This window comes from Aotus nancymaae, unplaced genomic scaffold (assembly GCF_030222135.1).
Source record: "Aotus nancymaae isolate 86718 unplaced genomic scaffold, 86718_ANA_hifiasm-v0.15.2.pri h1tg000029l, whole genome shotgun sequence".
NCBI lineage: Eukaryota > Metazoa > Chordata > Mammalia > Primates > Aotidae > Aotus > Aotus nancymaae.
This window is the reverse complement of record NW_026988442.1, coordinates 30655488-30678075: the sequence shown is the minus strand read 5'-3', so window position 1 is coordinate 30678075 and position 22588 is coordinate 30655488. Positions and strand designations below refer to the sequence as shown.

The 22588-nt window shown below is 48.1% G+C and overlaps 1 protein-coding gene across 6 annotated transcripts in view; it reads left to right on the top strand.

The window, feature by feature from the left end:
• Positions 1–22588, top strand: part of NFATC2 (nuclear factor of activated T cells 2) — a 158717-nt gene that overhangs the window by 13545 nt on the left and 122584 nt on the right. For 3 of the 6 annotated variants that reach the window (XM_012467464.3, XM_012467466.3, XM_012467465.3), the window contains exons 2-3: positions 5051–5566; positions 9981–10152. In XM_012467464.3, coding sequence (XP_012322887.1) covers positions 5064–5566; positions 9981–10152 — 675 coding nt within the window. In that variant the 5' untranslated portion in view covers positions 5051–5063. Of the gene's footprint in view, positions 1–4542; positions 5567–9980; positions 10153–22588 lie in introns of all 6 variants that reach the window. The other 3 variants (XM_012467461.3, XM_012467462.3, XM_012467463.3) reach the window with 1 other exon arrangement.

The following is a 22588-nucleotide window of genomic DNA, read 5'->3' as shown; positions in this document are numbered from 1 at the left end:
ACGCTGGAGCGTTCTGTTTTTCAGTGCTCCCAGGGAGTGTGAGTGATGTGTGTTTTCAGGGCCGTGTTTCTGCGGACTGTTGACTTCAGCCCTGAGGGTGTGTTTCTGATAAGCTGCAGTGCAGTTTTTCTGATATGGCTGGAATTTTTGCTAAGAGACTTTTTGTGTTTTGTGTTTCTGGTTTGAAGGGCAGTGAATTCTCAGAATGTTCTTGGCCATAGATGTGACATCTATCTTTTCCTAGATTAAAAGTCTATGCCTGGTTACCTTCTAGGAAGGCGTGTGTGTGTATATCTGTGTGAATTCAAATACACGTTAACATTGAACTACAGCTTCACAAGAACCCCAGGCCTTACAGATGCAAGCTAGAAAAATCTAAGGATTTCAGAGCCAGAAGCCACCAAGGAAACTGATTCAATTTAATGCTGTTCAGTTACAAATGAGAACGGGTTGAGGCCTCCAGTGGGTGGGGGACTTTTCCAAAGTCACGCCGCTACTTAGTGGCAGAGTAGGACTGCACTCTCAATTTCCTGCTTGGTAAAACAGGGTTTCATTACTATATACCGTGTTATGTCACCTACCACCTATGAAATAGATTTAAATGTTTCTTTCGGGAGTTACATTTCTTTTCTTACATAATTACAGAAATAAAGTCTCCTTTCTGTCATGTCAGTGTTCTCTCGTTCCTCAGTTTCTGTCCCTGGAGGATGTCACTGTTACTTGTGACTTCCAGAGAAAGCCTGTGCATCCATCAGCTGTGCGTTTACATCTGTCTTCTGTGTGTGTACATCTGTGTACATCTGTGTACGTCTATCTGTACATCTGAGTGTGTACATCCTCTCACCCTTTCTATGCCGTGCACACTATACAGCTTGCTTTTCTCCTGTAATACTAAATCTTAGTGGTCATTCCATGTCAATGCATAAAGAACTTCTTCAGGCCTTCTTGTAGCTGTATTGTATCCCATCATATGAATAAGCCAGAATTAATTCATCCCCAATAGATGGGCTTTGGGTTACTTCCAGTCTTTTGGGATTATAATCAGGGCTGAAGTAACTAATCTTAAGGATACACAGGTCATTTTGCACAGATGAGAGTATATCTGCAGGAAAATTTTTTTTTTTTGAGACAGGGTCTCGTCCCGTCATCCAGGCTGGGAGCAAGTGGCGTGATCATAGCTCACTGCAGCCTTCATCCTTTCTCAGCTTCTCCAGTAGCTGGGACGACAGGCAGGTGCCATCCTGCCCAGCTAATTTAAATTTTTTTTTTTTTTTTTTTTTTTTGTAGAGATGGAGTCTGTATATTGCCCACGCTGGTCTCAAACTCCTGAGCTCAAGCGATCTTCCCACCTCTGGCTCCCGAAGGGTTGGGATGCCAGGCATGAATTACTGTGACTGGTCCAGGATGAATTTCTAAAAGTAGCATTGCGTGGTTCCGAGGCCACATGTGGTTCCAAGGGCACGTGTGTTTGGAATTTTGATGGATATTACCAAATTACCCTCTTTAGAGGTCTTAGCCTTCTATCTTTTGGTTTGGATATTAGCATCTTTGAGTAATAGTTTAAATATTCCAGGTAGACTTTTCTGAACTTGCGTCATTCATTCAGCCAACGAATCGTTTTTGAGGGTCTGTTCAGTGGCCGATCCCATCCAAGTGCTAGGGGCATGGCCGAGCAAGAGTCCTCATGGCATTAGCGGATTGGTGGGGGTGCATCTCGAGGTTGAGGGAAATGGAGGACTCTACAGTTCCTCAGTCGTTATGGTGAGATGTGCACAGAACACAGCAGGGGCCTGTGAGTGGGGCCTGAGCTAGGCAAGTGGTCAGGCATCCTTCTAGAAGCATGTGGCACTTAAGCTGAGCTCATGGGCATGAGTGGGCTTTAGTCATGTGGAGAAGGGGGCCTGGCAGTGGGTTGAGGGGGAGCTGTTGAGGCAAGGGAGCAGCAAGTAGAAAGGTCCTGGGGCAGGAAGGAGCTCGATGCTTTTTAAAAAACTCCCCTTTGCCAGGCATGGTGGCTTATACCTGTAATCCTGGCACTTTGGGAATCTGAGGTGGGAGGTTCACTTGAGCTCAGGAGTTTGAGAGCAGCCTGGGCAACATAGTGAGACCTCATCTCTACTAAAAATAAAAATAAAAGAAATTAGCTGAGCCTGGTGGTGTACACTGGTAGTCCCAGCTACTCAGGAGGCTGAGGTGGGAGGATGGCTTGAGCCTGGGAGGTCGAGGCTGCAGTGAGCTATTATTGTGCCACTGCACTCCAACCTGGGCAACTGAGTGAGTCCCTGTCTCCAAACAAAAAGAAAACAAAAATCATGACACTCCCTTTTGGCGTGAGTTCAGAGAGAGGGAGTGGAGAGAGTGAATGCAGGTGAGAGTAGGTGAGCAGGCAGGACCCAGTCAGGCTGCCTGGCGGGGGTCGTTTATTTTTACCTAAGAGCTATGGGGAGCCCCTTTGGAAATGGGGGCACCTTCTGGACCCTAAGAGATCAGCTTAGCTAAAGGGGGCAGTACTTCCTCTAGGACAGCCCAGAAAGGGCACAAGGAGGCTGAGGCTTGCTGGAGTGGCCACCTGGGGTCCCCCAATGCAGGAGTCGGCTGGACAACCACAGGAAAAGGTCCGGTTTCTGGCTGGTGGGCCCCTGGACGTGGTTCTTCCATTTGCTTACTCTCTCAGCCACTCGGCAGATGTTGATGGAGGGCTGGCAAGTGCCAGGGCCTGTGGTAGGTGCTTGGCAGACAATGCTGGGCCACAGTGACCCGGGCCCAGCCCTGATGGAGCTCAGGGTCCAGTGTGGGGTTGCAAACTTCTCTAAAGAACCAGGGAGTAACTATTGCAGACTCTGGAGGCCAATCAGTCTTTATCGTAACTACCAACTCTGCTGTGGTAGTACAGGAGCAAGCTGTAGCTTGCTATGTTCACCCTGTGTAAATAAACAGGCTGGCTGTGTTGTCATGAAACTGTTAACAAACACAACCCTGTGTTTTTTAGTAGGCTGTTAGTAGGCTGTGGTTTGCCTACTCCTGGTTTAGCAGAATGAGGTTCCCTAAACAGATACCTGGAACAATGTGAGCTGGTAACAGATGTCAGTGGAGAAAAGATGGCAGGAAAAGGGGTGGAGGGGATCTCTTTGATGGGCCGATCTCAGGAGGTGCTGGCTGAGCAGATGTGGGAAGGAACCAGGGGAAGTGGGAGAATCTCTCAGGGAGAGTTTCTAGGTGGGAGGGAACCCAAGGCCTCTGAGGCAAGAGCAGCTTAAGTGCAGTGAAGATGTTGACAGGGCTGTTGCTGACCCAGTGTGCGGAGAAGTGTAGGGAGTGGTGGGGGTGGGTGGCAGGCCAGGACACATGCTGTGTTAATGACTATAGGTCCCATCTAAAGTGTCTGGAAACCTTTATAGTAGGTTTTGAGAATGGACTTTTTTTTTTTTTTTTGAGATGGAGTCTTGCTCTATTGCCCAGGCTAGAGTGCAGTGTCACAATCTCAGCTCATTGAAACCTCTGCCTCCTGGGTTCAAGCGATTTCGTGCCTCAGCCTCTAGAGTAGCTGGGATTACAGGCACCCACCACCACGACCGGCTAATTTCTGTATTTTTAGTAGAGACGGGGTTTCACCATGTTGGCCAGGCCGGTCTCAAACTCCTGGCCTCAAGTGAACCACCCACCTCAGCCTCCCAAAGTGCTGAGATTACAGGTGTGAGCCACCGTGCCCAGCCTGCACCCAGTGGTTTTAATAGTTGGGGTGTCAGGGAACCTCTGTAGCAGTGACCCTGCCTGTTGGGGACAAGTGGTTTGCCTGTGGTATTTTTAAGCCAACTAATCCCATATCTTTTGATGGATCCTTTCCCCACTCTGGGCCTCAGTTTCCTCGTTTGTAAAATGACACAGATGAGACATGAGTCAGGAGCCCTGATTCTAAATGAAGCCACTTCTCGCACTCAGTGTGCAATCTGGGATTCAAGCCCAAGGCACAGTGGGCGGCAGAGTCTGCGCAGCCTCCCCTGTGTCCCGCAACCTGTCATGAGTGTAGAGCGCGGCCATAGATCCTAGATCCTAGATCAAACTCCGGGTCCTGACCCATTGCGGTGGTGGGTTAGGAAATCCATCTAATGGGTTGTGACCAGCGTTGAAGCAAAATCAGTCAGACAGGAGGGAGGGTCTGGGGTGTCACGTGTAGCAGGGTAAGTATTGACTTGGGCAGCGTTCATTTCATCTGTGGGCGTATGCGGTGGTGTGAGTGGGGTCGTGAGATGCAGTGCACTTCTCCGAAGGGTTCCGTTGAAACCCGAGTTTGGAGGCCCTTTGCCCAGGAGTCTTCCAGAACTTATTCTGCTTCAACCTTTCTTCTCCAGGGATCTGGGACAAAGTGGCCTCAGTTTCCTTCTGGTGAGGGACAGAGCTTCTAGCCTGGGGTTTGGCATGGTGGGAATTTGGAAAAAATAAATAAATAAATAACGTGAGACAAAACCCAACCTGTGATTGCTCTGCACTGGGAGTTCTGTTTTTGAGGCTTAAAAAGACCCCCCTCCCCCCTTCTCTTTCCAGAAGAGCCGAATGCGCATAAAGTCGCCAGCCCACCCTCCGGACCCGCATACCCTGATGATGTCCTGGACTATGGCCTCAAGCCATACAGCCCCTTTACCAGTCTCCCGGGCGAGCCCCCCGGCCGATTCGCAGAGCCCGATAGGGTAGGGCCGCAGAACTTTCTGAGCCCGGCCAAGCCAGCGGGGGCCTCGGGCCTGAGCCCTCGGATCGAGATCACTCCGTCCCACGAACTGATCCAGGCAGGGGGGCCCCTCCGCATGAGAGACGTGGGCGTGGAGCAGGTGCCCCTGGCCGGGGTGGCCGCCAGCCCGAGGTTCACGCTGCCCGTGCCCGGCTTCGAGGGCTACCGCGAGCCGCTTTGCTTGAGCCCCGCTAGCAGCGGCTCCTCTGCCAGCTTCATTTCTGACACCTTCTCCCCCTACACCTCGCCCTGCGTCTCGCCCAATAACGGCGGGCCCGACGACCTGTGCCCGCAGTTTCAAAACATCCCTGCTCATTATTCCCCCAGAACCTCGCCAATAATGTCACCTCGAACCAGCCTCGCCGAGGACAGCTGCCTGGGCCGCCACTCGCCCGTGCCCCGTCCGGCCTCCCGCTCCTCGTCGCCTGGTGCCAAGCGGAGGCATTCGTGCGCCGAGGCCTTGGTTGCCCCGCTGCCCGGAGCCTCACCCCAGCGCTCCCGGAGCCCCTCGCCGCAGCCCTCATCTCACGTGGCACCCCAGGACCACGGCGCCCCGGCTGAGTACCCCACTGTGGCTGGCTCTGCCGTGATCATGGATGCCCTGAACAGCCTCGCTACGGACTCGCCTTGTGGGATCCCCCCCAAGATGTGGAAGACCAGCCCTGACCCCTCGCCGGTGTCCGCCGCCCCACCCAAGGCCGGCCTGCCCCGCCATCTCTACCCGGCCGTGGAGTTCCTGGGGCCCTGCGAGCAGGAGGAGAGGAGAAACTCGGCTCCCGAATCCATCCTGCTGGTCCCGCCCACTTGGCCCAAGCAGCTGGTGCCTGCCATTCCCATCTGCAGGTGAGCAGGGCTTTGAAGATGATGGATTCCGTGGTTTAGTTTTAAGAGATGGTTTTCTGGTTATGAGCATGGGATTCGGAGTCGGGTGGATTAAAATCTTGGCCCCTTGCTTGTTGCAGACCCTGAGGAAGAAGTTAAATTCTCTGGGTCATGTTTTTCTTATCTGTAAAATGGGTAAAATTAGTGGACCTGACTCACCAGGTGGTTATGAGGATGCAGTAATGATAAATGTCATTGCTCATATGGCGGCACCTCGTTTATTCATTTATTCAAAAAGTGTTTATCAAACATCTACTAGGTGCCAGATTCTGTTATAGAAGTAATGGAGAGACGGTGGTGAAGTAAACAGGCAAAAATTTCTGCCTTCGTGGAGCTGACGTTCTGGTAGGCACAGAGCAAGCCTTAATATGTAAACTCTGTCTCATTTATAAGAGGGACTGATGTTTGTTAGCCTCTGCTGTGTGTCCCAGTTCTACAGAGGCCCTAAAAAAAAAGAAATGTGTGAGCTAAGGAGCTTAAGATCTTGGCAAGCTGAAGAGATGGACGTAGATGGCAGCATCACGTGTAGGCTTTGGAGTCTCTTAAGGCTCAATTTGAGTCCTGCCTCTGCCACTCGCTACCTGAGTGAACATGGGCATCTCCTTTCTGCTTGTGAAACACATTGCTAACCAGTCAGCACCCTCTTTCTCATTGAGCACCTTTTGAAGCCGTGCCCAGGGCAGACATCACTAATCAATCAAGACCTTCCCCTTGCTCCCCATTTTTACTGAGCACCTTTCTGGTCTTGGTTTATTCCCTGTGAGAAGAAGATACCAGAACGTACCTTGTGGCTTTTTAAAAAAGGATTAGATGAGATGATATATGTCAAACTCTTAGCATAGAGCCTGTGCAGTGGTATTCTGGGATACCAAAATCTGAGGATGCTTAGGCCCCTTATGTAAAACGGTATAGTATTTGCATATAACCTGTGCACATCTTCCCATGTACATTACATCATCTCTAGATGATAATACCTTATAATACCTAATACAATGTCTACACATCACTTCATTCATGGGGACTCCATGTAGAACCTGCAGCATGGAAAATTCCAATTTTGCTTTTTGGAACTTTGCAGAATTTTTTTTTCTGAATATTTTCAATCTGAGGACATAGAACCCATGGATACAGAGGATGAATTGCACTCTCTGTATGTATTATTTCATTTGATTCTCACAGAAACTTGGTTTGTATTACTTTTTATCTTCATTTTGGTCTAATGACGAAGGAGGTACATGAAGGCTAAGGACAGAGATTATCCCATCTGTTCAATTCGAAGAGGAATTGGAAGACTCCTGCTATCATCTCTGTGGTTTTCAAGTTATTTTTTATTTTAGCAAATGGAAGCGTTTTACTCCCAATATTAAATTGAGTCCCCAAGTAGGCTGGGTGCAGTAGCTCATGCCTATAATCCCAGCACTTTGGGAGGCTGAGGTGGGCAGATCACTTGAGGTTGCAAATTCAAGACCAGCATGGCCAACATGGTGAAACCCCATCTCTACTAAAAATACAAAAATTAGCTGGGCGTGCTGGCGTGCGCCTGTAATCCCAGCTACTTGGGAAGCTGAGGTGGAAGAATTGCTTGAACCTGGAAAGTGGAGATTGCAGTGAGCCAAGATTGTCTCCAGCCTGGGCGACAAAGTGAGGATCCACCTCAAAAAAAAAAAAAAAAAAAAAAAGAGTCCCCAAAGGTGGAGCTCTTTTAATTGGTGTGGGGTTGAGGGTGGCCTCGGGCCCTGCCCGCTGGGCTTTGTTCACCCCGTACCAGATAAAATGGACCGCAGGGAGCATCCAGCCTGGAGTTTCCTCCAAAACAGGTTCTCAGAGCACCAGGGCCGCAGTAGGTCAGCTGTTGTTTCTCAAGAAAAGGAGTTTCTGATTTTAACAGAGTTAAGTAGGTGCCTGTGTGCAGGCCTTCTCAGAGACTTTAATGTGGACAGAATATGCGGTGATTTCAAAGGCTGTTTGGTTACAGAGTTCTGTGTCAGAGGTTTCACAGTGGTGTCTTAGAAAATGCTGATCAAGACTAACCCCTGATACAGGTTGAGAAATTTGGGCTCAGAGAGGTGAAGTGACAAGCCCCAAGATCGCCAACTAGTTAATGACTGCATTGAAAATTAGAATCTGGGATTCTTAACTCCTTGTTTTTTGTGCTGCATAGACAGATCAGTCTCCAAACCATGATTTTATTTAATGGTTGAGAGTGGGAAGGGACACTGCTGTAAAAAATGATTATGACACCTTTATTGAAGACTTTATTGTTTCTAAAGTCCTTTCCTCTACCTGAGACATCTTGATTGGAGAGGTTTTGAGTGTTAGAGTCCTTTAGTTCTTTACAAGTACCAATCTGTGCCAGCCAATGTGGTCTTTGCAAGAATCTTCTATAAAGTTGAGAGGGTGGGGCATCAGGGAAGTCTCCTGGTAACACTGACCTCAGGGTATAGAGACAACTCAGCAGAGGGTTGGAATTCAAATCAAAATTTCAGCCTGGCTCTGATGCACTACTTCTTAAGATTGTATTTCAGTGTCAAATACCTATTTCAGAACCAAACAAAATTATAAGTTGAAACCTGGGGATATGCCACTGAATTTTCTTCTCACAACATTTTTGATGCTTTAAAGCATATTAATACAGGACTAACATGATTTTTTAATGAGTCTTAGTTTGTAAACCTTTAAAACCTTTTCACTTGTATACATGATGTGGGTAAACGTGTTTGACACGTGAAGCTTGTTGGTTGCAGGCAGAAGCTTGAAGGCATCTTGGCACTGTAACGAAGGTAAAATAAAGGTCCTTTGGATACCCTAAGACTCCAGGCTAAGAGGGATTTCAGGAGGTGGTCTGGTTGGAAAGAAGGGGAGGAGATTTGCTTGCATAGTGAAGATATGATTGTAAGTTGGATGAAATGTTGAAATTGAACTCTGGCATGGATGAAGTTTATGGAGGGGCTATCTCTTGTGCTCCCTTTGGTACTGCTGTGATAGAGAAGACAGAAATTGGCTTTACTGCAAGTGCTTAACCAAGCCCAGTTGTTAGTGTCAGCTCCTAGAACCCCTGAGCTAAGCGGGAAAGAATACTCTGATGAACGATTTCTGCCATATGTGAAAAATCAGGACATGGTGACATAAATCCATGCATAGTGACAGAAATCCATAGTGACGGTTTTCAAAATTCCCAGGGGAAAAGAAGTTACAGCAGTTAGAAACATGCTAGAACTAACATAAACTTCATTAGTTGAGAAGTTGCTCACACTGTCTTCATCAAGGTGGAAGATATCGACCCTGCGAATAGCTCTTCCTGTCACGTCTGAGAAATATGTGCTGCCTCAGCATTTTGTTCACATACAATCATACCCCCCATGACCACATTTTCATTAGTGATGGGCCCCATATATGGGGCAGTCCCATAAGATTATAATGCTGTTTTGTTTTTGTCTTTTTGAGACAGAGTCTCTCTGTGGCCCAGGCAAAAGTGCAGTGGTGTGATCTCGGCTGGCTGCAACCTCTACCTTCTAGGTTCAAGTGACTCTTGTGCCTCAGCCTCCTGAGTAGCTGGATTACAGGAATGTGCCACCATGCCCAGCTAATTTTTCATATTTTTAGTAGAGACAGGGTTTCACCATGTTGGCCTGGCTGGTCTTGAACTCCTGGCCTCAAGTGATCTGCCCACCTCAGCCTCCCATAGTGTTGGAATTAAAGGCATGAGCCACTGCACCCAGCTTTGTGGGTTTTGTTTTTGAGACAGAGTGTCACTCTGGTCCCCAAAGTAGAGTGCAGTGGTGCAATCACAGCTCACTGCAACCTTGACTTCCTGGGCTCAGAGGACCTTCCTACCTCAGTGTTCCAGTTAGCTGGGACTATGGGCATGAGCCACCATGCTTGGCTGGCTTTTTTGTATTTTTAGTAGAGACAGAGTCTCTCCGTGTTGCCCAGGCTGTCCTCAAATTCTTGGGCTTAAGTGATCCACCCATGTTGGCCTTGCAAAGTGCTAGGATTACAGGTATGAGCCACCATGCCCAGCCTTAATACTGTATTTTTATGGTAACTTTTCTGTTTAGATATGTTTAGATATACAAATACTTCCCATTGTGTTACCATTGCCTACAGTATTCAGTACAGTCACATGCTGTATAGGTTTGTAGCCTAGGAACCACTATACCATATAGTGTAGGTATGTGGTAGGCTGTGCCGTCTTGGTTCATGTAAGTGCATTCTGATGTTCACATAATGGTGCATTTCTCAGAACGTATCCTCGTTGTTAAGCGACACATGACCATATCCATGATTTTCAGAAAAAGGGGCCATTTACAATTATTGGACAAGTTAACTGATTCTGCTTCATTGCACACAGAGCTGATTTTATTTTCTTCTTCAGCATCCCAGTGACTGCATCCCTCCCTCCGCTTGAGTGGCCGCTCTCCAGTCAGTCAGGCTCTTATGAGCTGCGGATTGAGGTGCAGCCCAAGCCACATCACCGGGCCCACTATGAGACAGAAGGCAGCCGAGGGGCTGTCAAAGCTCCAACTGGGGGCCACCCTGTGGTTCAGGTATGGACTTGAATGCTCTTCCTTTTGTATGTGGTGTTTGTTACTAAGTGATTCACTTCTGCTTGACCCACTATTTGTTGTTTGTTAAGATGAGGTATGTGTCTCAGCCTCTTACTCCTTTGAGGAATGAGAAATCTGAGATTAAATTAGCATCAGAAGCTAAGCCAGCAACTCATAAGCCAGAGGAGAAAGTCTTCTGAGCTGGATAAGGATAGAAATGATATTCATGTGCCTGGATGCTTCTTCCTTTTTCTTTCTGATGGAGAAACTTCTAGAGTTTTGTAGAGGTTTGTGTGTTGACTGACAGGTTTCTAAAGCCATCATTTTAAGTTTCATATGAAGAGTTCATTAAGAAAAAATACTAAATCTTGTAAAATACAGAAAAGTAAGAAAATTAAAACTATACATTATCAAACTACCTTAAAAAGCTACGTTAGTATTTTGATATACTGCCTTTCTTTTTTTTATTCACAAACATGGCAGCCTCTTACCATATATTTTTATACTTAATTCTATAGCGAACATGTAGATTGTACTCTGATCTTTTAATTTTATGTTTTGCCATGAGCATTTCCGTTTGTTTTTTTATTAATCAGTATCTTTTTTTGTGTGTCTGTGGCTTTTGATTTAATCTCAGATTTTTTTTTTTTTCAAAATAAGTAAGAAAGCATGCTTATTTATCCCCAAAATAATTGGAGTTGAAATATTTTTAATTACATAATCTGGTTAACCAGGAACAACTGATTGGTGCCCACTAACCAGGTCAATTAACCAGAACCTTTAATATATTTAAATTAATATAACTTGAATTTTTTGATATTTGCCTTAAAGTGGAAGTATTCTATTAATATAGTAAAAACCTGGTTGTTAATCTATGGTGTACATCAGAACCTCTAGGGTGGTTCTTAAAAATTCAGATTGTTGGGCAATCTGAAACTACTTAATTAGAAACTACATAGCATGAGTAAGGCCCAGGTAAACAAACAAAACAACAAATGAAAAACCTCAACTCCCCCAAATATCATAGGCCTTTTGGGTGTGTACCGCTGATTAAGGACATCTGTGATAATATTAAGAACGTATAAGTCTTGACAATTGCTTTTTTAAATTGGATATCACGGACATCTTGGAATCTGTTTCTATTGAGTTTTTTGTTTCTTGACCATGAGTCCCAGTTTCCTGTTTCGTTGCCTGTCTGGTAGTTGTCGACTGCACTCTGACATGGTGATGATATATGCTGGATGTGATAGACATTCTGAGCTTTATTTTGCACTTTGTCAGGGTGGATCTGTGGAAAGCTCAAGGTGTATCTAACTTGATGGGGCTTAGTTTTTAAACTCTCTTCTCTGCGTTTTATTTGAGGGTTGGTTTTAGGCCCCATTAGTAGCTCTTCGTCTGAGGCATCTACTTGTTTTGAAGGCATGGCCTTTTTGGATGCTTGGTGGGGAGGTCTCTTGAATCTCTTGAATCTGGTGGGCTGGAATTCCCATATGCCAGCTCCACTTCACTCTTAGTCTCTCTGTTCTCTCTACCCCATAGCAGCCCCTCTCTGATAAAGCTTGCACCATCTCTCCCTGTGCTTACACAGCCCAGCTCTTGGCCAAAGACTTGAGGTCTCCCCCAGCAGCTTCCTCCTCTCTAATGCCACCGATTCTAGCAGCTTCCACAGCCCGGCACTCTGAGTGGTGCCAGACATCCAGGATTTATTTTAGGAAATCCTCAGCTCAGTGGGACCACCGTACTCAGCTTAGGTGCTACTCTCTGCACGTGGCAGGGAGCTGTCCCTAGGCAGAGAGCTGAAGTGAAGATAGGCTAACCTGTGTACTTCCTCACCTTTGGGGACTGCGGCCTTCTGCTTCCTGCCATCCAATCCTGAGAGCAATTGCCTTATGTAATTTTTTAAAAATTAAGACAGAGTCTCACTCTGTCACCCAGGCTGGAATGCAGTGGCATGATATTGGTTCACTGCAACCTCTGCCTCCTGGGTTCAAGTGATTCCCCTTGCCTCGGCCTCCTGAATAGTTGGGATTACAGGTGTGCGTCACCACGCCTGGCTAATTTTTGTATTTTCAGTAGAGACAGGGTTTCGCCATGTTGGCCAAGCTGGTCTTGAACTCCGGACCTTACGATCCACCCGCCTCAGCCTCTCAAAGTGCTGGGATTACAGGCATGAGCCACTGCGCCTGGCCAGCTGCTCTGTTTTACGTGTCCAGAGCTCCGTGCACCTTTCCTTCATGCACCTGCCACTGCTTGTAATTCTACCATTGGCATAATTATTTTGTCAATGTCTTTTTCTCTCCTAGACCATGAGCTTTGTTTAAAAGAGACCACAACTTCCTTCTTATTCTTCATTGTATATCAGCACCAAGAGCAGTTTGCCACTATAAACGTAGCAGGCATTCAACAAATACTTGGAGGATGAATTTGCTCGTTAAATGAATTGGCCGAACAATCTTAAGTCTTAAGGAGAGAGAATCTGTATCCATTTCTAGCTGTGTGGTATCTTCATTCACTGAGCACTCAAAAGCTGGGTATTGAGCACCTACTATACACCAGGCATGGTGCTAGATTCTGGGTTATGATATGAACAAAACAGCTGGAAATTCTCACCATCATGAGCTTACATTTTGGCAAAATGATAGTAATAATAAACACTTAGAAAGCATTTGCTACATGTGAGACCCTGTTCCAAGTGCTGTATATGTGTTAACTTATTTAATCCTCAAAAGAGCCTTATGATGCAGGTAACAGGTAAAGGAACAGTCAAGGACTTGTTCAAGGTCATGGCTATTAAATGGTGAGCTGGGATTTGGATCTGACAAGCTCTACTTGCAGCACAGAAGAGCTGGTCATCCACGTCTCTTTGCAGACCAGCTTTTCCTCCTTCTCACTTGTCACTTCTCATTTCTTCATCAGGCAGAGAAAGCCTGATGGGAAAATGCCCATGCCTCCTGTGGACCACTCCCTTCCCCCTAGTTTTACATGCTGTTCCAGTATGAGCTGTGTCTCCACCTCACTGGAGCCTAAGTCCTGATTCTTGGGGAGATGCTGATTGGCCCTGGCTTGGTGCTGCTCATTGGTCCGGTTGGCTGTGACCTGGGAGGTTGGGCTTCATGAGGAGTGAGGCTCAGCTCACCCATTCATCAGGGGCTGGGACCTAGAAATTTCCAGAGGAAGGGAATAGGCTGAGTGTACAGTCCAGGGACACCTGCTAGGCTGTCCCTGAAGTTTATGCCTCTCCCTCTGATAGCTCCCAAGGACCCTTCCCTCTTCCCGCCTGTGACTTTGGTTGTTTGTTTATTTATTTTTAGAGATAGGATCTCGCTTTGCCACCCAGGCTAGAGTACAGTGACATGATCATTGCTCACTGCTGCCTTGAATGTCTGAGCTCAAGTGATCCTCCCACCTCAGCCTCCTGAGTAGCTGGGACTACAGGTGTGTGCTACCATGCCCAGCTAATTTTTTCCTTTTTTGGGATCCTTATGTTGCTTAGGCTGGTCTTGAACTCCTGGGCTCAAGTGATCCTACTGCCTCATCCTCCCAAAGTGTTGGGATTACAGTGTGAGCCACCACAACTGGCCCAAGTGCCCGTAACTTTGAAAATCCAATATATGACTTTGAAACTTACAGCCAAGTCTCCTTAAAAGACAAAACTTGGAGTCTTTTAAAAAAGTCATTTGAATAGATTACGTTTTTTCAAAATAAGTCATGCTGGTTCCCGATTTTTAGCATGGGAAGTCAGTTTTAAAAAATAAAAACTTCTCTGAAAAATGAAGAAAAGAGTGGACTTTAAGAGGATTGCTGCCCTTAACCTTCAAGGGAGTGTGAAAACTCCTTCTGGATCTGGAGCACCGCCCTTTCGTACCCAGGAGAGCAGCGTAGCCTCCTCCTGGAGTACAGAAGAATGCTCCCGCCAGCTTCTCTGTTGATCTCTCACTCTTTATCTCTGTATCTGTTTCTGTTTCTGAACCACAGCCTCCTTTCCCCTCTCAGTCCCCACCCTTCTCTCTTTTATTTGCCACACTATAGAACTTCATTCTTTTTTTCACACTGAGTGGTTTTAAGCTCCTCTTTATATAAAAAGAAAATGAGTACAAGACAATTTCATTTTTTTATCCTTAAATATATGATTAAAAATCTTAAACATATGCCATGCTCAGCTGTTCTCTTCATTGCTTTTTTTGAATGGCACTTGGTCTTGGGAGGAAGTTTGTTCCAAAACCTTAAATGCGTTTCAGATCTCACGACTCATTTGTATGGGGAGTGTCTTGTTGGGGACCTGCCGCGTGCCGGGCACACTGCTGGGTGCGGGTGATACAGTGCTGGTGAGATCAGCATAGCTCATGCCCTGGGGGAGCTCAGGGGCTGTGAGAGGTGAAAGTGGACTAGGATGGTTTGGGTTGATCAGGGAGGCCTGAGAGGCCACATGGCGGCCACTTGGAGTGGGTCTGTAGGCTGATGCCTGAACTCCGGGTGGGACGCAATGGCTGATTAGAAGCTTGTCCATTGCATTCCATTAGAAGCTTGTCCTGCTTGGGAGTAACTGCTTCAACAGAACAAACCGTGTTGAGAGATGGTACTGGAAGATGTACTTTAGAGGGAGGGTCATGTTGAGGAGGTGAATTATCATCTGGGACCTGGAACAGGTCACAGAAACAGCAAAGAGACAAATGATGTCCTCCTCCTCCTGTGCGCTGTCTCTCTTGGTGGTGGGAGAGTGTTCTACACACAGAGTACAGCACATGCAAAGGCCCGGAGGTAGGCAAGGACTCTGTGTGTCTGGGGCTGAAGGAGGCCCAGTGTCATTCAAGTTTAGCTTGCAGGGTGATGGCTGGCAGGGCTTGAAAGCCAAGGTGAGGAGCTGAAGTTTTACTTATTCCAGGGCAAGGGGAGGAAGTGATAGGTTTTGAGTAGGGGAGGAGCTTGATTCTGATTCAACATTTCAAAGACCACTCAGGCTTCACCCTGGGGACTAGTTTAGAAGAAATTATTGAGGAAGCAGGGAGATGAGATTGTCAGCCTGTGGCAGTGCCGGGGAGAGATCAAAGTGGTGAGGACCAGAGGTGGCAGTCGGAGCGGAGGATGCGGACAGTTGTGTGATCTTCAGGACTTAGGCATATGGGAGGTAAAGGAGAACTGAGTGGATGGTTCAGTTGGATGGGTGGCGGAGAAGGACTTAGGAAAGAAAGTGTTTTCTTGGGGGAAGATTGCAAGTTCAGTTTGGGGCATAGAAGGTACAAAGGGCTTCCTAGACACCCCAGCAAAGATGTCCAATAGGAAGTCGGATATATGAGCTTGGAGCTCAGCTGCAGAGTCCTGAACTTGCTCTCGGGGTGCCTCAGGACCGCACGCTCCATCGCAGACGGCTCAGCATGTACTCACTTGCCAGGACTGACCGTCCACACCCTCAAGAACAACGTGCCTCTCTCCAGAAGCAGTTGACGTAGGAGAGAAGCAAGGAAGAGACTGTATAAACTGGATCACAAACAGACAAGCCCAGGAGGACCAGGCAATGAAAGGACGTGACTGAACTGGCCAAATGTCAGGGGCAACAGGGAGTGGTGGGGAACGGGGCAGAGCAGCATGTGAGTCTTGCCTCAAGGAGGCAGGTGCTGTTCAGTCCCTGTAGGTTGTGACGTGGGAACGTGGGTGGAATGTTGCCAGGTTTTATAGTTTTTTTTTTTTTCCCCCAAGAGCTAGGAGTTGGAATTTTTATGTGAAATTTCTGATTTTTTTTTTCTTGAAACAGAGTCTTGCTCTGTCACCAGGCTGGAGTGCAGAGGCAGGATCTCAGCTCACTGTAACCTCCACCTCCTGAGTTCAGGAGATTCTCCTGCCTCAGTCTCCTGAGTAGCTGGGACTACAGGTGCATGCCACCACGCCCAGCTAATTTTAGTATTTTCGGTAGGGATGGGGTTTCACCATGTTGGCCAGGATGGTCTCGATCTCTTGACCTCATGATCCTCCTGCCTCGGCCTCCCAAATTGTTGGGATTACAGGTGTGAGCCACTGTGCTGGGCTAAAATTTCTAATTTTTAAGTTTTGGCCACTAAATCAAACTCTGGGTTGAATTTGGCTCAAGGTGAATATGCTTAAGTTCACATCATCTGGAGTAAATAAAAATGGTGCTACTTCAAGGTTTATCAAATAGGAAGGGAGATAAGGGAGAGGTTATATTTATATGATATGTAAGGATTGTCCAGTTAGGGAAGGAACTCTGTTAGCAGCCAGATCCAGATAGTTCCCTTCCAAAGCTTTAAATCTCAGGTGGATGTGGGAGCTCATACCTGTAATCCCAGCTACTTGGGAGGCTGAGGCAAGAGGATCACTTGAGTCCAGGAGTTCAGGGCTGCAGTCAGCTGTGATCACACCACTGCACTCTAGCCTGGGTGACAGAGTGAGACCATGTCTCTAAAAAAACAAACAAATAAACTTCTAGATCTTATTGAAATAGAACAAGTCTAGGGTTCTTTCAGAGGAACCAGCCTGACTTTGGTCTGCAGGTATCACATGAGAAGGGGAACCCCCCGATTCATCTCAGAAGGGCCACGCGCCCTTTGATGGAGCCCTGCCACCATTCCTCGCTCCGTTTCAGGACATGATGCAGTGGTGCTCTGGTGGACAAAACTTCCATTCAGAGCAGTTTTGCAAGGTTGGGCTTTGAGTGTTTCATAGCTCCTCAGCTTATGGGATCTAATAATATCCCAGTTGAGAGTGGCCTGTATAACGCCATTGTCATTTAATCCTTTCCTGGCAGCTTCCAAACCTTTTAACCATATTCTGCACAGAAATTCCCTGGAGGGAACACTTTGTTATATTCCTTATCCATCCTTGGGCTGCGGCCTTCAGAAAAACGTTATTCTTATCACTCTCTGGGATGCATGTTTAATGGAAGGAATAATCAGAAAGCTATCGTTTAGGGAGCTGTCGTTTTAGGGAACAAGCAAAATATGAGAACGGGGAAGAGTAGCACGCACCTCCAAAGAGGCCTCTTGGTTCTTTCAAGCAGATGTTCAGACATGTGGAAAAAACATGGGTAGCTCTGCTAGGAGAATTCCTTGCAGATGCGGAAACCCGATCGCCGTTTCATTCCGGGTAACAGTAATGAGCTTCGTAGGGCGGTGAGTGAGGGCCCGCAGCCCACCTGTCCAGACTACTGCCTTCTGGGCTGGAGGAGCCAGTAAAGTCTCCAGGCTTTCAAAATCTCATAAAATGGATTATGGGACGTGGATGCTCATTCTGTCGGATTTTGGCTTTTATGCTAACTACGACGTACTTACTTGAAATGATCTATATGGAAGGAAGAAGGAAACCAGATGGGACTTTTTCCTTGCCAGGTGAAAGCTGCTCTCCTAACAGTAAGCAGTGCCCCTTCAGCAGTTGGCTGGGTGTGCTGGCTTCCATTTGTCTAATAAAATTTTGTGTTTGGGGAGGTGAGACGGAAGCAGTTCTTGCTGATGCTAATTTGTCTTGATCATAGCTGCTGTGTTGGTGTCTATCGAAGGTTCCATCGGACCTCCTGGGGAGGGGACGGGAAAGAGGTGGTGACCAGGTCACTCAGGCTTCCAAAAAATTGGAGGAGAGTGTTCTGAGATCACTGGGGTTCATTTGCTCATTTATTAAAAATACTTACTAAGCACCTACTGTGTGCTTGGCACTGTGAATATGACATTGACCCACATAGGCAGAAATCCCTGGTCCCATGGAGCTGATGTGCTGGCTAGGGGCAGAGAGCCATATAGCTTATAAATAGGAAATTAAATCATATGGTGGGAGGTGATAAGTTCTGTGGGGAAAACCACCAGGGCAAGGAGAATTGGGAGTGGTTGGACAGATCTCCCTGGGAAGGCCACATTTGGACAAAGGAGGTGTGGAAGTGGAAGCTCCAGGGAACTGGGGAAAGGTACTCTTCACGCTGAGGGGACAGCAGGGCTGAGCTGGGTGACATCTTGAACAGAGACGAGGCCGGTGTGGGAAGAGCAGGGGAAGGGGAAGGATGGAGAGGGCGGATCGTGGGCCTCGCACGTGTTCAGTTAGAGGACTTTGACTCTGAGTAGGGCAGGAGCTGGGAGGGCCTGGCTTGACCCAAGTGTCAGCAGGAGCCCTCTAGCTGCTGAGTAGAGGAGAACAGGCAGGGGAGAGGGCAGGGAGAAGCTGCTGCGGAGGTCCAGGCCAGAGGGGATGGCGCTGGAGCAGGGTGGGGATGTTGCGGGCAGGAGAAGGGGTGGGATTGGGAGCATGTTTTGAAAGTCAGGCTAACTGGGTTGTTTTGAGACTGGCCGCAGGAGGGGTGGCATCTGTCTGTCTGGGGCTGTAGCCTTGGGGAAGGCCTGGGTCTCTGGGGACCCTGTTCTTCCCGGAGGAGACTTCTGCCATTTTCTGAGGGAAGGCATGTTTTAGAGGTGACTTGATGTAGCCTTTTCACTTCAAGATGTAGGCGGAGTTGGTAGAGGGAGTAGCAGAGTGGGGTGTGTGATGTGCGGGTCCTGAGGCTGCCTTTCGAGGAGGTGTCCTCATTACCCCGCCTTGTCTATGCCAGTCTCTTGGTGATAACACTGGTGATTTCATTAAAATGTGAAAAAGACGACAGTCCAAACCAGGTGCATCCGTGGGCCAGTTACGGCGCTGCCCCCTGCCCCGTCATGGCTGGGGGACGCCTGCAGTGGCCAGGGATGGCCTTGTGAAAGGACTGAGACTCGCATGCTGGTCTCCAAGGTGAGAGGTGGGGGCGGGGAAGGTGCGCCAGGGTCGGGGCTGGCACAGGCAGAGGGGTGGCTTGGCGAGATGGGTCCGCACGCTAACCCGTCTTTTAACTGAAGACACGTAGGTTGACTGAGAGGGGCTTTCAATCCACGGTAGAAGACAAATTGTCGTGAATGAGCCTCAGTGAAGTGTTGTCCCTACACATAGGCGGAAAACAGGAAGCTTCCAGAATCTTGGAGAAACAGCTGTTCCCAAAAGGGAGATTAAGTCTGAAACTTGCAATATTTCTGGCAAGCAATAGGAACAATTTAGAAGAAACTTTGTGTCGCACGTAAATGCTGGGGCCGTCCTGCATGCCGGGCAGTGTGGTGTGACGGCCAGAGCCCCCTCCACTGTGTGCTTTCCTTACAGTGACCTAGTTAGTCTTTGCGGTGATACCGTGGACTGTAGGTGGTAGGATTACCTCGCTCATTTTACAGGCGAGGAAACTGGGACACAGCCCGGGTCAGCAGCTCGCCTGGGGTCTCAGGACGTCTGCAGCCGCAGCCACATTCTTGACCACTGGCCGGTGCTGCCTCTTGGAAGTGGACGAAGTGGGTCGTTCGGGGTGAGGCGGCTCTGGGGTCTGGCAGCTTTGGGACTCCGGGAGACTCACCAGGCGGTAGTTTCCTCAGGTGTAAAGTGATGAAGACGCGCGTGTCAGGCTGTGTATTTCGTGTTTGTTGAGCATGGTTAGGATGCGAAACGGAAGTGCCCAGTGTGATCTTCAGCACAGAGAAGGCGTTTAATCCGTTCTGTTGAGAGAGAAGGCCATCTATATATAGGTCACTTCTGAGCTCTACTAGCCTTAGGTTCCCGTGCCTGTTCCAGCTTTTTCTGGTTGAATTAAACATGTCTGAGTCCAGGCTACGGTAGGGAGGGCGCCTCTGAGAGTTGTTATTGACACGTTGTGTGTTACAGACATGATCTTAGTTCATTCTTGCTACCACATGGTGAGTTGGGGCTGCTGTGATTCCCATCAGATGAGGGATAAGAGGTACAGGAGAGTGAAACTCGTGCACCCGAAGTCAGGCAGCCAGGCAGCAGTGAAGGCCTGGCCTTGGCTTTTGACTTCTGGGTTCTTATCTTTCACTCACCCGTTCGCTCATTCATCAGCCTGTTGGCAGAAGCGTCAGGCCCCAGGCGTGAGGTACAACGAGCACATGGGCTGAGACCAGGCACCTGTGGAGCGCTGCAGCCAGCGCTGGATGTGAGATGAGATGGACAGGCTTTAGAAAGGGTCCTCTGCGGCAGCTCAGCGCAGTGCCCAGCTGGTCGTGTGACCTGAGTCTCGGGCCCAGGGTCAGGTGTTCAGGTTCTGCCCTTGCCTCTGCCCTCTCCGCTGAGGGACCTTAGGTGAAGCTGATTTTCTCTGGTTATATGGGAAACGAGGCCTCTGCTCTAGGTGGGTTTCTAAGCACCTGTCAGCTACAACATGCCACAAGAGGGGACCGTGACACACCTGGGACCACTTCACAGGCCCCGAGCCATCTTGCTGCAGCCCGTCTGCAGGCCGAGGCTGATGTTCTCAGGAGCGCCGGTGTCCCCAGCTGGACCTGTCGCCCTTCCGGGTGCCCTGTGGGTTTAGTGGGTGTGGGGACCAAGACCTCTTTATTGAACATTGAGCATTTTCTAATTTGGTCCCATGAATGAGACTCCTAATGGCCTCGGAAGATGCCAGCTCCATTGACAATAAGTCATGAACTGGACCATGCGGGGTGATGGGGGGGCGGTGATGGCTTCTCATGGGGCTCTGTTTCCTCCAGATCCTGGGAGACATTGCCAGTGTCAAAGCCATTCATTCTGAACCTCCTAGAAGACTATAGCCTGACTCTCGAAATAGTCATGCCTGCCTGTTGAGCACTTACTATCTGACAAGCACATCATGTGGAATGGCTCGGGCAGGTATGCAGCCTCTGCTCTGTGATTAGAAAAACCAAGGCTCAGAGGCATCAAGCAACTTCCCCAACCAGCACCTCATCACCAGGGAGGAGCAGGCTGACCCTGGCCGAGCTTCTCCTTCGTGCCAGCTCAGAGAAATAGTGGTGCTGCCATCAACCCCATTTACAGCTGAGGAAACTGAGGCTCAGAGAAGCCGAGTGGCTTTTTCAAGGTTGCATTGCTCTTCAGGAGGACGAGATGGATGCCTGACTCCAGGGTCTTTGCAACACCAGGTTATACAGGTTGACACTGGTGACGTGCTGAAACAGAGCCCACCTGCGATGAGAGCTCAAGATGTCCTCATTATTTTTCTTATTAATTTGTCCTCTGAACCATGGTGTTAGGATTTTAAAAAGGAGCAGTTGTTCTCATGTGGAGACTTTAGTTTCATGCTGTGACCTCTGAGCCGGCATGGGTGTGAGTTAGGGGCAGACGGTCTGGAGGACGTGCTTTCTCACCATTTCTTATGTGCTCTGTGCGCAGCTCTTGTCCTCAAACGATGCCGTGACATGGGTGTGGTGGCCATCCCCGGCCTGCAGCCTGGGAAACTGACCCTCTTGAGGTCAAAGGCCAAACAGCTGGGATGTGGGAGCGCCGAACGTGAAAGCATCCTGTTGGGCACCTTGGCCAAGCCATTTCCACTGCACTGTGTGGCCCTCAAGCCCACAGCTTAGCAGGGGCCTATTCTGAACACCGGCACAGGTTCGAAAAATGTCATTAATATGCATGTGTGTATGTACACAGACACATACAAACACACATATAAATCATATATGTTCATATATACATAGACGTATATATGCAGTGTGTATGTACATCGATATGTATTTATGTGTCTGTGCCCCTACATTTTTATTCAATTATTTTATTTTTAGGTCTTTAATATGTATTCATTGTTGTAAAAGTGCAGGACGCGGTGGCTCACACCTGTAATCCCAGCACTTTGGGAGGCTGCGGTGGGCAGATCGCTTGAGGTCAGGAGTTCAAGACCATCCTGGCCAACACGGTGAAACCCATCTCTACTAAAAATACAAAAATTAGCCAGGCGTGGTGGTGCGTGCCTGTAATCCCAGCTACTCAGGAGGCTGAGGCAGGAGAGTTGCTTGAACTTGGGAGGCAGAGGTTGCAGTGAGCCGAGATCGTACCGGCATTCTAGCGTGGGTGACAGAGTGAGACTCTGTCTCAAAAAAAAAAAAAAAAAAAAAAAAGTACAGGAAATTATTAAAAAGAAACTAGACAGCACTCTTCACCTGGAGCAAACTGCTGTTATTGCTTGCTGTATGTCTTTAGTCTTGTTTTACCCTGCGCCTGCACGCTTGAGCTCACAGCGCTCAGCTCCTGCCGCCCTCACGTAGCTGAGTCTATATCAGGTTATTTTGATGACTCCAGGGAAGGAGATGGCATGTACTGAGTAAGCTTAAGTGCATTCCATGCACAAATGGATGTAATCCTCCTAATATTTCTAGGCAGTGCCTGGAGACACAGAGAGGCTATAGAACTTGTCTAAGGTCACACAGGAATTGGGTGAACCACGAACTGAACCCAGGTGTTTCAGCTCCGCAGCCCACACTCTGAACTGCTTAGGCCACAGAGAAGAAATGGAAATCATTTTGTTTGTTTTGTTTTTGTTTTTGTCTATTTATTTCAACAAGTTTTGAGGGAACAGGTGGTGTTTGGTTCCAGGAATAAGTTCTTTAGTGGTGAAGAAGTGGAAATCTTTAACCATCCTGAGATAATTTTTCAGGTTGCTCCT